Source organism: Mirounga leonina, unplaced genomic scaffold (assembly GCF_011800145.1).
Source record: "Mirounga leonina isolate KUSES-001 unplaced genomic scaffold, KU_Mleo_1.0 Mir_173, whole genome shotgun sequence".
NCBI lineage: Eukaryota > Metazoa > Chordata > Mammalia > Carnivora > Phocidae > Mirounga > Mirounga leonina.
In genome coordinates, this window is record NW_023270447.1 from 74,223,850 (window position 1) to 74,239,591 (window position 15,742).

At 50.9% G+C, this 15,742-nt stretch overlaps 2 protein-coding genes across 2 annotated transcripts; both read left to right on the forward strand.

The window, feature by feature from the left end:
• Positions 1-568: 568 nt before the first annotated feature.
• Positions 569-2,530, forward strand: NR0B2 (nuclear receptor subfamily 0 group B member 2). Its single transcript, XM_035020209.1, has 2 exons — positions 569-1,146; positions 1,926-2,530. Exons 1-2 carry the CDS (start codon positions 606-608, stop codon positions 2,222-2,224), a joined length of 840 nt encoding a protein of 279 aa, XP_034876100.1. The 5' UTR covers positions 569-605; the 3' UTR covers positions 2,225-2,530.
• Positions 2,531-8,203: 5,673 nt separating this feature from the next.
• Positions 8,204-15,637, forward strand: GPATCH3 (G-patch domain containing 3). Its single transcript, XM_035019389.1, has 7 exons — positions 8,204-8,649; positions 10,394-10,818; positions 12,566-12,740; positions 13,086-13,145; positions 13,895-14,016; positions 14,130-14,257; positions 14,991-15,637. Exons 1-7 carry the CDS (start codon positions 8,214-8,216, stop codon positions 15,205-15,207), a joined length of 1,563 nt encoding a protein of 520 aa, XP_034875280.1. The 5' UTR covers positions 8,204-8,213; the 3' UTR covers positions 15,208-15,637.
• The last annotated feature ends 105 nt before the right edge of the window (positions 15,638-15,742 follow it).

Below are 15,742 nucleotides of genomic sequence, written 5' to 3' on the forward strand. Positions count from 1 at the left end.
GGAGAGAGGCCTCCTAGCCCGCACAGTGGGCAAAGTCCTCCCAGCCCCCCAAGGTCCTGGCTCCCTTCCCTGCAGCCTGTTTCTTACCAACAACAGGAGCAAAGCCCCAAGGTTAGGCAAACAAGTCAGTGATAAGGCGCTTCCAGGTTGGGCCTTGTATTCAAGGCTTGTCCAGCTCCAGGGCTGGCTTCCCAGCTTAGTGAGAGTCCTGCAGGCTCCAACAGGGACACCTGCAATGGCCACCTGCTGATTGTGCACCTGAGGCCTTGGTGCCCTGGTACAGCCTGGGTTAATGACCCTGTTTATCCACTTGAGTCATCTGATAAGGGGCAGCCAAGCTGGCTGTGCCCTGCACGGGCTGCTTCATTGACTGAAGCGATTATCAGGGCCACGTGGAACTCCCAAAGCCCCCTCCCCCGCCACTGCCCCACCAATCCTGCAGGCAGTGCGTGTTTCTTTTTTTTCAATGAACATGACTTCTAGAGTCAAGGTTGTCAGGCCATTCTCCCGCCCCCACCGTCCCTCCCACTGGGGCTATAAATAGCACCCAGGGGGCAGAGCAGAGGGTGGGAGGGCCAGGCGGAAGGACGAGCAGATCCCCAGCCATGAGCTCCAGCCAGCCAGAGACCTGCCCGTGTCAGGGTGCTGCAGGCCGCCCAGCCATCCTGTATGCACTTCTGAGCCCCAGCCTCAGGGCCAGGCCCGCTGTGCCCCCAGCTCCGAGTCGCTGCCTCTGCAGACAGCACCGGCCTGTCCGACTGTGTGCCCCGCATCGCACCTGCCGGGAGGCCTTGGATGTTCTGGCCAGGACAGTAGGCTTCCTGAGGAACCTGCCGTCCTTCTGTCAGCTGCCCCCTCAGGACCAGCAGCGGCTGCTGCGGGGCTGCTGGGGCCCCCTCTTCCTGCTCGGGTTGGCCCAAGACACTGTGACTTTCGAGGTGGCCGAGGCACCGGCCCCCAGCATACTCAAGAAGATCTTGCTGGAGGAGCCCAGTAGCAGGGTGCGCGGCGGCCAGCTGCCCGATCGGCCCCAGCCCTCACTGGCTGCCGTACAGTGGCTTCAGTGCTGCCTGGAGTCCTTCTGGAGCCTGGAGCTGGGCCCCAAGGAATATGCCTACTTGAAAGAGACCATCCTCTTCAATCCTGGTGAGCTTCCAGACACTCCTGGATGGGGGCCCAGCCAGGGAAGGCACCTTCTCAGGGCTTGACCCCCTTTATCTCTTTGGGTCCTCATTATCACCGAAAGTCACCTCACAAAAGAGGCTCAGAGAGGTTAAGTGATTGGCTGGAGGTCACACAGCCTGGTACGGACAAAGCAGGGTTGGGAATTCAGGTTTATTCACTCCAGAGACTGGTCCTTACCGCTCTGCCTGAGAAACTTGCCGTTGACCCTCAGGAAAGGTGGGCAGACACAGCTGTGCCTCAGTCACAGGTAAAACTCTGTGGGTTCAGAAAGACCCCAGAGCGAAGAATGCAAATGTGAGAGGAAAATTCCTCACCAGAAAGCCCTCATGGAATGTATAAATTAATTAATTATAGTGATAGTAACGAATATTCGTATTACATTTACCATATGTTAGGCCCAATTATAAGGGTTTTTTCATATACTAGCTGTTTTAAACTTCGTAACATGCCTAGGAGATAGGTATTATTATCCCCATTTTATAGAGGATGAAACTGAGGCACGGATATTAACTTATCTGAGGTCATGCAGCTAATAACTGACAGCGTGGGATTCAAACCCAGGCAGTCTGGCTCTTAACCATTACTCTGGGCTGCCCCATAAATGGATGAATAAATAAAATGATAAATGAGGAGGTAGTTTAGGCGCCTCAAAGACCAACCCAGTGACCTCAGGTCTTGGGTCAGTATTGCTGCCTGGGAGTGGAGTATTCACCCGCCCTCTTCACCCTCTCTGCCCACAGATGTGCCAGGCCTCCACGCCTCCTCCCACATCGGACACCTGCAGCAAGAGGCTCACCATGCACTGTGTGAGGTCCTGGAGCCCTGGTGCCCCACAGGCCAAGGCCGCTTGGCCCGTGTCCTTCTCACAGCCTCCACCCTCAAGTCCATCCCGCCCAGCCTGCTTGGGGACCTCTTCTTCCGCCCTATTATTGGGGACATTGACATCGCTGGCCTCCTTGAGGACATGCTTTTGCTGAGCCAACCTGTTCCAGCCCAGGCAGAGAGCAAGTGTAGGCTGGGCAGAAGCTGGCAGCACTGACTTGGTCCAGCTGTCCCCAGGGGTGACACAGGCTCCCAGAGGGGCAGGCCTCAGCTCCCCTGGAACCAACAAGATGAGCTATGGGGCCCCTCACTCACCACACACCTCCCCCCCCTTGGCCTTTCTTGGTTTGACATGGTGCTCCAGTTGTCTGGCCATCCTTTAGTGGTCCTCAGAGCCTCTGGACCAAGACTTCCAACCCCTCCTGAGATGGGGATGGAAGCTTAGATTGCTCATTGGGACAAGAGTCCTACTGACTTTGTACAGAACTGATTTAAGTTATTGGGTTTTGTAATAAAAGGCATGACACCTTCGGAGCCTGACCCTGTAATTTGTACATGTGGGAGGGAATGTCTCACTTCCAGGGCCCACCCTGCCCCTATCAGAAAGAGTTCCAGAGGAAGGAACCATAAGGAGTGCTGGAGCCAACCCTCAGGGAACTGGGATATTAGTTTTTCAGGGTGGGATGATTATTTCATTTGGGGGGATGAGATTTATTTTGCACAGGACTGAATCTAGGGATTAGGATCAGTTCAGGCCTCCTTACTTCCTTGCTTTTATCTTTGGGGCTGGGAGTGTCTCTTCTTTATCCCTAAGTCCCTCACTGACCCCTCCCTTGGCTTCTGACCCCTACAGGCTCCCTCTCACCTCAACAAGAGTCAGATCACAGCCAGTAAGGAATATGAAGCCGCCCATTCCCAAATTGAAACAGGCAAGGTCACTGGAATTTCTACAATTTGGGATCATTCACTTGCCCATTCCTGCAGGTGACAGAAGAGGATAGTCCACTGCTGTCCCAATGGGAGGAGCGAGGGCACCCAGGGCTGGCCTGGCACAGCTGTGTGGAGGCCAAGGCCGGCTGAGGTTTAGCTGCCGCCCCAGCTGTTGAAGTCTGAGACTCTTCCATAGCAGTTAATTCGCAGCTACAGCCCTGAGCCCCTCTGAGTTCCCTTCCATGGCCCCTCTGTCCCAGCTCTTCTCCTGGAATCCATTCTCATTGGCCAGCAACCGGAGAGGCGGTGCCTGGCATAACCAAGGGCTCCAGGACTCCTCCATTCAGTGCGGGATCACGTCTGTTCTGATTGGTCAATCTCTGTGCCTCACGGTTGGGTAAAGATTTTGAATATCACCCAGGTTAGGGTGACTGACCTGCACGCAGGAGGGAATGATAACACACATGCCTATAGGACCTCCTTGCAGGCCTCCCCCTTTCTTTAGCAATAAGGCCCTGCCCATACCAGTCCCACCCTCTTCACCACCAGTTTGGATTCTCTTCATGGGGCCAAGTTAATTATTGCTCAATGAGAGGTCATTCACTCAGGGACAACAGTGGAAGAGTTGTCATTCAGGCGTCTCCTGAAGGCCCCCAGGATAGGACCACAATTGAACTAGCCATATACCCATTATGGGCTCCCAGTGCCAGCAGCAAGGACACCCCTGTCCCCCACCCAATCACCCACTCACCACTCAGACACCCAGAGTGGCAGAAACACACAGCTCACACCCCACAACAAGGACACACACAACTCAGACCTACAACTCTCTCACACACACACACGCACGCACGCACACGCACATGCACATGCTAAGACATACACCTACGCAGACCCACAAAACAGACCCACCATCCACCCACACACAGCATGGAAATACACAGCCAAGATACACTCACTCGGTGACATTCAGCAGACCCAAACACATAACAATAGACACATGCACTGGAGCCAGATGTTCACACATCCGTCCCTATGCTCAAGGGCGGGGCACACAATACGGAGACACCCTCACACTGGGACATGTTCTCCATTTTCTGTATGTCACAGGAGAAAGACAAGTGGCCCCCAATGTAAGCAGACTGACATCTGCACATCTTCAGGGTCTACCCAGAGCCTGCTAATCCCGGCCAACCTGCTCCGCTTGGCATTTGGGGCCTCAACTAACCAATCACCCCCTTTCCCCATGGTGATCCCAACATCCACCCTCCTCTCACACAGGCCATGCCCTGCTCCACAGCTCCCCCAAGCCAGGACCTAATCAAAGTCCCAAATACAAGCATCTTTTAGAGCCTAGAGCAGGCCTTGCATTCCTCCTCCCCTACCTTTCCACCAGAACTCCCAGACTCAGAGCTCAGGCCCCCGGGGCCCCTCTCTCTGCCTGCCCCTCCTGGCACTTGGACACACACCCTCCATCTCACCACTCAGATGCAGGAGGGAACTCTTCCAAGAGCAGATGCCTTGTCTCTCCAGAGGAGCCAAATCCAGAGGATTCGGGGATTTCAGGTCATTCTATCTTCTATGTTCCTTCACTAACTGCCCCCATTAGTTTATTGTTGCACCTCTCTGAACCTGCAGGCTGAATCCTCCTGCCCCTCACCCCTTCCCTCCTCCAACCTTAAACAGCCACTAGAAAGTGCTCCTCTCCACCACCCACCCCAGCCTTTCCCCTCAACTTATCTAATGTTTCCATCACCCAAATAGCTTCCCTGATCAGCACTACCTTGCTCCTTTGCAAATTTCTTCCCTGTCCCCTCCACATGGTTGGGGAGCTACACTGCTGTTTCTCATCTGTATCTCTTGTCATTCCCTGTGCCCTATCTAAACCTTCTGCAAGGGAGATCAAGACAAATCTAGCAAAACTAAAGAGAGAATTATAATACAATAAGAGAACTAATGCTTTCTCTGTGGGACAAATGTGGGGGACTGTGTCTCCATTATCAGCAGCTTAGAAGTGGGAACTGTGCCTCATCAACCGGAGAGGGCAGAGGAGGAAACAGGCTCAGACAGGGTACGCAACTTACTCACTGTCTCGACTGATCACTATCTGTGCTGAGATTTGAACTCAGGCCTGTGTGGCGGTGGGGGCCAGGCTCGCCAGCACAGGTTGGCATGAGTCATGGCCAGGATCAGGCTGTCTGGAGCCCGCTCAGCCACTGTTTACTGACCATCTACCCTCGCAGCCATGATCCTTGTCCTCAGGCCCAGCCAGGGATAACTCACTAGGAGTCAGGAGAGGGCTCTGCCTTGGGTATCATTTTATTATCACCATTATCTCTACCTTCGTTAGCCTAATCGTTGACTGCTTAATAAGCAGTCAGGTGCTGTGCCTTGGCTGACACACCCTGCCTGTGGGTATCCTAGAACCTATGATGCCAACAAAAGGCCAACACCCACCATCGATGCCTCCATTCATTCCATCATTGAACATTTCTCTTGATGACCACTTGTACCAGACCCTGTGCTAGATGCTAAGGGGTGCAAAATACATAAGATATAGCTCCTGCCTTCACTGAACATCTTGTCTATGGCAGAGACACAGAAGTAATTGCAACCCAGAGAGATCTGAACTGTGATAGAGGGATGTTCAGACAGCAGCAGGAGCTCTGAAGAGGGAGTGATTAAATCTGTCTGGAGGTGGGAAGAATGCTTCAGCCCCATGGTGACTGCTCTGAGCTAAAGAGAATGAATAGGGGTTTGCCAGGTAACCAAGGGATGGGCATTCCAGATAGAGGGAATGAGAGGTGCAAAAAAACACCAGGGTGACAGAGTGTTCAGCTAACTGCAAATGATCTGGGACAACTTGGGCCCAGGGCAGCAAGAGATGGGTCTGGAAAGGTGGACAAGAGCCCAGAACAAGGCAGCAGAGAAAGGCAATCCCAGTGAAACTGCTAGAGGCAACAAGGCTAAGGTCTCAGGGGAATAAGGGTTAACAAGGGGAATCACTCATTCCAGGTGGGTTGTTCTGGGTGGCTACTAAACAATAACCAGCTAACATTTATCGAGAGCTGTGCTCTAAGCATTTATAAAATATATTAAGTGTAAAGAATAAGAGTACAATGAATCCTCATCATGTCCCATCAACTTTGAAGTCCCTTTCTAAATCTATTACCTCCCCCCAAAGGTAATGATTACCCTGAATTTGGGGTTAATCATTTCCTTACTTTTCTTTATGATTTTAATGCATACTTATGTATCCCTAAGAAATATTTTTGTATTTTTGAACTTTTCATATAAATAATTCTGTTTTCTGACTTGTTTATATCCCCTCAACATCATATACCTGCTTAATAGTATTAAATGCCAATTTTTTGCTCTTACAAACACTGCAGCTATGAATATGAATATATATGAATGAATATTCATATATATTGTCAAATAAAAAACAAATCTGGACTCAGTAAAGAGGGACTTCATTTTATTTTATTTTTTTATATATATTTTTAAAGATTTTATTTTATTTTATTTTATTTCAGAGAGAGAGTGAGAGAGAGAGAGCACGAGAAGGGGGGAGTGGGAGAGGGAGAAGCAGACTCCCCGCTGAGCAGGGAGCCCGATGTGGGGCTTGATTCCAGGACCCTGGGATCATGACCTGAGCCGAAGGCAGATGCTTAACGACTGAGCCACCCACAGGCGTCCCAAAGAGGGACTTCATTTTAAATGATTATTACAAGAGAGGAAAGGAACTATTGCAAGGGAGAAAGAAGCTACTGCAATGGGACCATGAGATCTACCTTCAAGGGTTAGGCAAAAGGAGTTCATCATTCATAGGGAAAAGTAAACAAGGCTAGAAAGAACTGGGTGTGAGGAAGGGTCACACCTTCCTCAGTGTTGAGGAAGGAGTGGCATGATGCGACAGTAGATCAGAAAATGTTTTACCCTGAAGCCAGCCTATTCTCAGGAGGGGTTGTGGGCTGGCGCAAACTTGGGGGGGTGGGAGAGGGAGGCAAAGTTCAGGGACCTGGGGGAAGGAGAGCAGCTTAACCGAAGTTTGGTTAACAAGCATTTTGTTCTGATTGATCAGTGGGGACAAGCCGTTCATCTAAGCGTTTACAAGGCAAAGAATTGGAATTTGGAGCCTGTTGCTAGCCTTGACATAGGTAAACAAGGGGGCACCCAGGAGTTTTATCTATGTCATAAAAGGAAGCGTGTTTCTTTGCAGTAAGCTGTGTTCCAGAACACAAAAGGGTGGGAATGGGGTTTCTTAACCTTCGCTCTTTTCCAGGATCACAGGGCTGGGTGAAGTTTAACATTGTCAATACAGAGACATATGCAAGAATTTCTTTTAAGTATATACATAGTAGTGGAATTGCTGGGTCAAAGGATAGGAGTAGCTTCACTTCTACTGGGTAATGTCAAATTATTTTCCAGAGTGGTTGTACTAGTTTACACTCCACAATGGTGTATGGGAGATCCAGTTGTTTACACTGTCACCGACACTTGAGGATTTAAAAATTTTTGTCAGTCTGATGGATGTTAAGTGGGTCTCACTGCATTTCCTTGATTATCAATAAGATTGAGGCTCTTTCATTGTTAATTCGATGTTTCTTTTCTGTGAAGTGTCTTCAGTCCACTTTTCAATTGGATTATCTTTTCCTTAGAGATTTGTGGAAGGGCATGAACATGCTTTGGAAGCATAAGTGGATGAACTGAAAAGGCTCTGAAGGAGAAAGCTCAGATTAGGTGTGGGAAATCCCCCCAAACCAAAAATCTTAAAAACTGCCCCTCCCGCAGGCTTCTAATTTTATCATCACTAAAGCCTTATGAAAGAGATCTGTAGGGGCGCCTGGGTGGCTCAGTCGTTAAGCGTCTGCCTTCGTCTCAGGTCATGATCCCGGGGTCCTGGGATCGAGCCCCGCATCGAGCCCCGCATCGGGCTCCCTGCTCTGCGGGGAGCCTGTTTCTCCCTCTCCCACTCCCCCTGCTTGTATTCCCTCTCTCGCTGTGTCTCTCTCTGTCAAATAAATAAATAAAATCTTTAAGAAAAAAAAAAAGAAAGAGATCTGTAAGCCCATTTCTCAGGTGAGCGTTCTCATCATCGTCGGCGTCTCTCCGCCGGGGAGCGACCCGAACGATTTACCCCACACCTTGCCAGCGCCTGCACCACAAGCCGGCGCGCTAATCGCGGATTACTCTACATTGCATAGCAGAGGCCTCCGCACGGCTTGTGATATTCTCGCGAGAGTTGGTTCCAGCGGATCACGTGACAGTCCAAGATGGCGGTGCCCAGCGAGGCGGAGGAGGAGGCGACAGTCTATTTAATAGTGAGCGGTATCCCCGCGGATTTGCGGTCGGCCCAGCTCCGGAGCTACTTTAGCCAGTTCCGAGAACAGCGCGGCTGTGGCTTCCTGTGTTTCCACTACCGGCATCGGCCTGAGCGAGCTCCTTCCCAGGCTCCTCCCGACTCTACCCTAACTCCTGTGGGCCAGGACCTCGCCCACACTTCGGCCACCGATGCCCACGCTGTCTCCGCTCCGGACTCCGCTCCCGTCCAGACCCGCACCTGCTGCTGCGTCATTTCGGTACGGGGGGCAGCTCAAGCTCAGCAGCTTCTTCGCATGTACTCGGGCCGCAGGTGGCTGGATTCTCAGGGGACTTGGTTGCCCGGTCGTTGTTTCATCCGCAGACTGCGGCTACCTACTGAGGCATCAGGTACGGGTGGGAAAGATAATGGACTGAGCCTACCGGCCCTGGAACGGAGACCCCTTTCCTGAGGGATGACGGGGATAAGTCAGGTCTCTGATTATCAGACTCTTTAAGAGTTTAGGTCAGTTCTGATCAGTTTCAGGCTCAACTGCATGTTAGTCTAACTTAGAGCGGAAGTAACGGGAAGAGGCCTAATGGGATGATCCTTCATTTTCCAATTTATTAGATTCCTTCTGAGACCCTTTTCTCAATCTGAGGGGTTGATATTCCATTGACACGGAAGGAAGAAAAGGAAATGAGGTTTCTAATCCTCTTATTGTCTTTTTTTTTTTTTTTACGATTTTATTTATTTATTTATTTGTGAGAGAGCGCGCGCGCGCACATAAGCAAGGGGAGTGGCAAGCAGAGGGAGAAGCAGGCTCCCTGCCGAGCAAGGAGCCTGATGAGGGACTCGATCCCAGGACCCGGAGGTCACAACCCTAGCGGAAGGCAGACGCTTAACCGACTTAGACACCCAGGCGTCACTTATTGTCTTTTTTTTTTTTTTTTAAGATTTTATTTATTTATTTGACAGAGACATAGCAAGAGAGGGAACACAAGCAGGGGGACTGGGAAAGGGAGAAGCGGGCTTCCCGCCGAGCAGGGAGCCCGACGCGGGGCTTGATCCTAGGACCCTGGGATCATGACCTGAGCCAAAGGCAGACGCTTAATGACTGAGCCACCCAGGCGCCCCTTATTGTCAGTGTTTATTGCATTCTTCTTTGCTTCCTATCCAGCCCTGTCTTGGCAAGACGCAAATGAAAAGACGATCTCTTTTCTCTGGATAGCTCCCATTTGCATGGGAAATCACTTTGAATGGGGAACAGGAAACACTGCAGAGTCCTCTCATTCATTCATTCAACAAATCAAGCTTATATGCTACACTTAGTGTGACTCTAGCAGCTGTGCAGAGAACAGTTAGACACAGTCTGTGCTCAGGATTCAGAGAGGAAGACAGATTTGTAAAAAGGTAATTGTCACAGAGATGCCATTATAATTGTTAACATTTATGAGCACTTCCTGTGTACTTACTAGGCACTGTTCTAAGCCTTTCATTTTCCTGTTGGCTCCTTGCAACAATCCTATAAGGTAGGAGCTATTGTTACCCATTTTATAAGTGAGGATACTGAGGGATACAGAAGTTATGTTAGCTGCTCAAGGTTACAGAGCTAAGAAGTGGCAGAGTCACAGTACAAACCCAGGCACATTGCCCCAGAGCCTGTGCTCTTTATTACCAGGTGCTGTGAGATGACAGGGGAGGGAGAAACTGATCTCCTAGAGGGATCAGGAAATGTGGCTTTTCATCTGGATCTGAAAGAGAAACAGGAGTTTGTAGGAAGGAACGGTGTTCAAAGTAAATGGCATTTGCAGACACAGATGGTGAAAGCCCATGGAACTTTCAGGGCATGTTAATTGTTTGGTGTGGATGAAGCACATGGTATGAGGATGTGCAGGGAGTGGGGGTCGGTGGCAGTTGAGAATCAAAAAGTCAACAGGAACCAGATCTGAAAGAAACTCGTGTGCTCAGCTGAGGTGATGAGAAATGGCATGAAAGTATTAGGTGGTTCTGGTCAGGGAATGGAGGAAGTTACTATGGAGAAGTTTGAAAGGGAGGAACAGCATTAGGCCAAAAGAGTTGAACCGATTTCTGGCTCAAGTGTTGCTGGAGGCTTCTAGGTTTCAAGAGCCATTCTTTCTTCTGCTTTCCAAGGTTTGGGCTCCTTTCCTTTCAAAACTCGGAAGGAGCTGCAAAGTCGGAAAGCTAAGAGTGAAGCCTTCACTCTGGCCGATCTGAGGCAACTGCCAGAGCTGAACCCACCAGTGCTGATGCCCAACGGGAATGTGGGGACTCCTCTGCGGGTCTTTTTGGAGTTGATCCGGGCCTGCCGCCTACCCCCTCGGATCATCACCCAGCTACAGCTCCAGTTCCCCAAGACAGGTTCTTCCCGGCGCTATGGCAATGTACCGTTCAAGTATGAGGACTCAGAGACTGTGGAGCAGGAAGACCTTGTGTACACGGCTGAAGGCGAAGAAATACCCCAAGGCACCTGCCTCGCAGACATAGCAGCCAGCTCCCATGGAGAGCCAGAGGAGGAAGGGGAAAAGGAGGAGGAGGAAGAGTCACACTCAGATGATGTGAGTACAGTGAGGTACCCTGTCTTTGCTGGCAGCTTAAGAGAGGCTAAAGCATTAATACTGTCACTCTTCGGTTGTGTATCACAATAGCTCTAAACGTGCGGGCTTCTCAGGAGGGTTCCAGAGAGTTAGAACTCCCTGACGTTGAATATAAAACTGCATTTGCATGTGCAAATATGCACTTCTTTGAGGAGAGGGGCCAGAGTTTTTATCAGAAGATTCTCAAAGGGGTCTTCTTTGCACTCTCTTAGAAGGAATGTGAGGAGCGTCCTTTTCATAGATGGGATGTGAACTTGGCCCCCTTTGCTGCTTGTCTAACCTCTGTGTGCTTTCATTATGTGACTGAGAAGTCACCTCTATTTTCTGACCTTGAGTCTGTGGCTTGGACGCTAGCTCCCACTCTAATTTTATCAATGAAGTAGACATTTCTTCTTCCTCTTTCTCCAGATTTGGTTGTTCATCCATAAAATCAGGGAAGGTGTGATTTTTGGAGAAACTTTTCTGTGTGTGCGTACTCTGGGTAAAAAATAATTCACCTGTGTCTTCAAAGCTGCCAGCCCAGAGTTGCTAACGTCTGTACCACATCCTTAGTATAGTACCGTCTGGACTGTTCCCCCGCACCTGCTCAGCAGGGACTCCTGAGGCCTCTTGGGACTTTAAGACAGGGACCCCCAAGATTTCAAGCCAGGAGCCATCCTATCATTCTGCAAGTCTAGACAGGTAGCTGTACACACAGGTCAGTGCAGGATTCCAGAGACATTCCAGGATGCACTTCCTGCCTTGACAGAGCCTGAAATCTCCCTGAAGAGAGAGAATCAGCGTCTGGAAAGGCTGTATGGTATGGCGACCTGGGTTTGAACGCTGGCTCTGCCACTCTCTTGGTGTATTATTTTGGGCAAGTCACTTTACTCCTCTGAACCCAGGTCTCCTCGTTTGTAGAACGGGAATGATGGTACTCACCTCACAGTGTTGTTGGGGTGATCAGAGGAGCTAAGTTCATGAGAAAGGCCTGACACACAGTAGACAATAGGTTGTCTTAGTTGTTATCCCCTCTTTCTTTACGACATAATGTGTGGAGGCCTAAACGGTGTGTACCGATTACCTCCAAAATGAGGAGTTCGGAGACCAGCAAGAGCGCTGTGGGCCTCCGTGTGGGGGCTTCATGTAGGATTGTAGAACTTGAGGGATGAAAAAAAAAAAAAAAGGGGGCGCCTGGATGGCTCAGTTGGTTAAGCGACTGCCTTCGGCTCAGGTCATGGTCCTGGGGTCCTGGGATCGAGTCCCGCATCGGGCTCCCTGCTCTGCGGGGAGCCTGCTTCTCCCTCTCCCACTCCCCCTGCTTGTGTTCCCTCTCTCGCTGTGTCTCTCTCTGTCAAATAAATAAATAAAATCTTAAAAAAAAAAAAAAAAAAAAGAACTTGAAGGATGAGGATTTACCAGGTGAAGAAGAGAAGGTGGTAGGAGAGGAGAGCAGATATTTTCAGCAGGGGGAACAACATGGCCAGAAGCACAGAGGTTAAGAGGGAGTCAGGCTTCGGGGAAGGCGCCAGGTATGTTGAGACACGAGGGGTGGAGAGATGTGTTGGGCAAGGCCTCAGGGGCCAAATATGTGCTGCTTCTAAGAGAAATTTGGAAGAATGGAGCTGAAGACCTGGCTCACGGGCTTGCTGGGCCCTGAGCTGCCCTCCTTGTGGGCATGAGGTCAGGAGGCTAGACAGACAGGTCACCTCTCCTCACTGTCTCCAAGGATGACGACCGGGGTGAAGAGTGGGAGCGTCATGAAGCACTGCATGAGGATGTGACCAGGCAGGAGCGCACCACCGAGCGGCTCTTTGAGGAAGAGATCGAGCTCAAGTGGGAGAAGGGCGGCTCCGGCCTGGTGTTCTACACGGACGCCCAGTTCTGGCAGGAGGAAGAAGGAGGTAATGCTGGCACCCAGGCCAGGGCAGGAGTGATCCCTGGTGCACTGGGTCAGGGTTCTCCATTCCACATGGTGGGTTCTTTGGCAGTGAGGCCAAATAAAGGGCTAGCAAAGAGGCTTACCTTGCTTGTGTGAGAGACCAATCATCCTTTTTAGGGGTGGGGGATCAGTGGAGTGGAGAAAAAATGACCCCTGCCCCTGTAAGTTCTGAATGACCCCCCCCCCCCGCGGGAGAGATTTAAAAATACAATGAAAAGCCCCAAGTTCTAGAACATAGCTCTTAGCTTAGACTGAACTCTCAACAGAACTGTGAGTCCTTTGCTTACTCTGTTTGACTTATCTGCAGACTTTGATGAACAGACAGCCGATGACTGGGACGTGGACATGAGTGTGTATTACGACACAGGTACTGGGCCAGGGCTGCAGTATGGGGAGGGGGAGCCGGTCCTCTGGCCTTGCAGTGACATTTTACCAGGCCTGCTTAGCAGAGATGGGACCAGTTCCCTTGGGGTCGTCCACTGAGAGGGTTCCCCTCTTCAAACATCTCCACTTGTGTACATCAAGTGCTGGTTGTGGGCAGAGCCTTTTTCCTTTTTTTTGTGGAGTCAGCCCTCAGGGGGCTCTGGTTCTGGTGGGCAGGTCCTGGTAGAATGGGAGGGCCAGGAGCTCAGGCTCTGGTTTTAAGAGTTTAGATTCTGGAGTCAAAAATGACCTGGGTGAGGGGAGGGTGGGAGGGGAAGACCTGGGTTCTAATTCCACTTCTCATCTTTTGGCTCGATGACTTTTCTGTACCAGTTTCCTTATCTGGGAAAGCCAGGGTCCCTAGTCTAATAATAATAAAGTACTAAAACACCAGGGGCGCCTGGGTGGCTCAGTCATTTGAGTGTCTGCCTTCAGCTCAGGTCATGATCCCGGGGTCCTGGGATCAAGCCCGGAGTTGGGCTCCCTGTTCAGCGAGGAGTCTTCTTGTCCCTTTCCCTCTACCCCTCCCCCCTGCTCATGCTCTCTCTCTCTGTTAAATAAATAAATAAAATAAAAAGTAATAAAACACCCTAAAGATGAATATGTAAATCTTGTGAGGAGGTCCTAGAAATCTGATTTTTTCCCCTTTCTGCTGAGAGAGACCCTTCTCCAAACTGAGCTCTGCTTCCTCAGATGGTGGAGACAAGGATGCCCGAGACTCTGTCCAAATGCGTCTGGAACGGAGACTCCGTGATGGCCAGGAGGACAGCTCTGTGATCAAATGCCAAGTGGGCACCTTTGAGCGCCACACCAAGGTAAGCACTGTGCCTAGCCCATTGACCCCTCTCTTTTTCTTCTCTATCCCCATTCCTCCCCCCACACACACAAGGAACCCCATACTCTTGAGTCTTCTGTCTTCCCTGCATAGGGCATTGGACGGAGGGTGATGGAGCGGCAGGGCTGGGCTGAGGGCCAGGGTCTGGGCAGCCGGTGTTCAGGGGTGCCTGAGGCCCTGGATGGCGATGGCCAGCACCCTAGATGCAAGCGTGGATTGGGGTGAGTATGACCAAGGGACTTCCCTGGGGGGCCCAGCTAGCCTTTCATCTGTACCCTGGTTTCCCCTTTCCCTCTGATTTTGGGATGGGTTCTGGAGACTCCTAGGGGATGAACTTCAAAGCAGAATTAGAAGGAAAAGGTAGGTCTGGCACTATTTTTTTTTTTGGACCAAGTGCTAAGGCTTAACAGGATCACTAGTCTTTGGGGGAGTCATACTAGTCCAAACTAGTCTGAGGAGTTTGGACTTGATGATTGCTGTTAGGGAGTGCTTGTAAGTCACAGTTTGCTGACAGTTGTTCTAAACTCTGTGTACTATTTGAAATGAAAGCAGTGTGCGAGACCCCAGGTTGCTGGCACTGTCAGTGAATAGATAAGGAGGCTGAAAAGCAAAGATCCAGATCTAAAGGCTCTGTCTTTGGGACAAACCAGACATGTAAGAGCTGTGTCTCTGTCCTTTCCCAACCTATTAAGGGTTTGATTGAGAGCAGTCCTCTCACTGTGAGCTCTTTTTTTTTTTTTTAAAGATTTTATTTATTTATTTGACAGAGAGAGAGAGAGCACAAGTAGGCAGAGTGGCAGGCATAGGGAGAGGGAGAAGCAGGCTCCCCACTGAGCAGGGAGCTGGACGCAGGGCTCGATCCCAGGACCCCAGGATCATGACCCGAGCCAAAGGCAGATGCTTAACCGACTGAGCCACCCAGGCACCCCTCACTGTGAGCTCTTTTTAATGCAGGTACCACGGAGAGAAGCTACAGCCATTTGGGCAACTGAAGAGGCTCCGTGGAACTGGCTTGGGGCTCATCTCCACCATCTATGATGAGCCCCTACCTCAAGATCAAGGGGAGTCGCTGCTCCGACGCCAGCCACCCACCAGCATGAAGTTTCGGCCAGACGTGTCCTTTGTGAGGAGTTCCAGCTGTGCCTTGGACAGCCCCTCAGAGCCTGAGTGACATTTCGGGGCCTTCCTCAGTATCACTCATAACTGCACAGTGGCAGCCCTCTGCCTTGGCCTTATCTCCCACCACAGCCTGAAGAACTTTGGGAGCAGCAATCTGTGCAGCTTGTTCAGGGTGCTTTATTCTGAACTTGCCTTCTGGCTCTCTACCTCAAGGGCATTCTCCCCAAAGCCCCCTAGCCGCCTCTTTTAATATTGGGGCTTAATGACCTCTCATTGGTTTCCCATCCCCAGTCCATGTTTGGGCTTGTCCATGCTGCCTCGCCCAGTACCTTGAACAGTTGTATTGACTGGAGTTCTCAGCACAAACTTCGTTGGGGGGGGGTCGCTATAAAGGTCAGAAAGAGGGGGTGATGGACCTGGAAGAGGGGAGGATTCGTGGTGCTAGTAAGAGACGGTCTCGCGGCGGGCTCTCCGTCGCCTCCTCCCCTGACTGGCTGGGACCAGGAGCGGCAAGGCCGCGCGGGAAGTGGCCCGAGTCTGCGACCTAACGGGAGAATAAATAAGTTTACTACCGGAGTTCCCTTTTT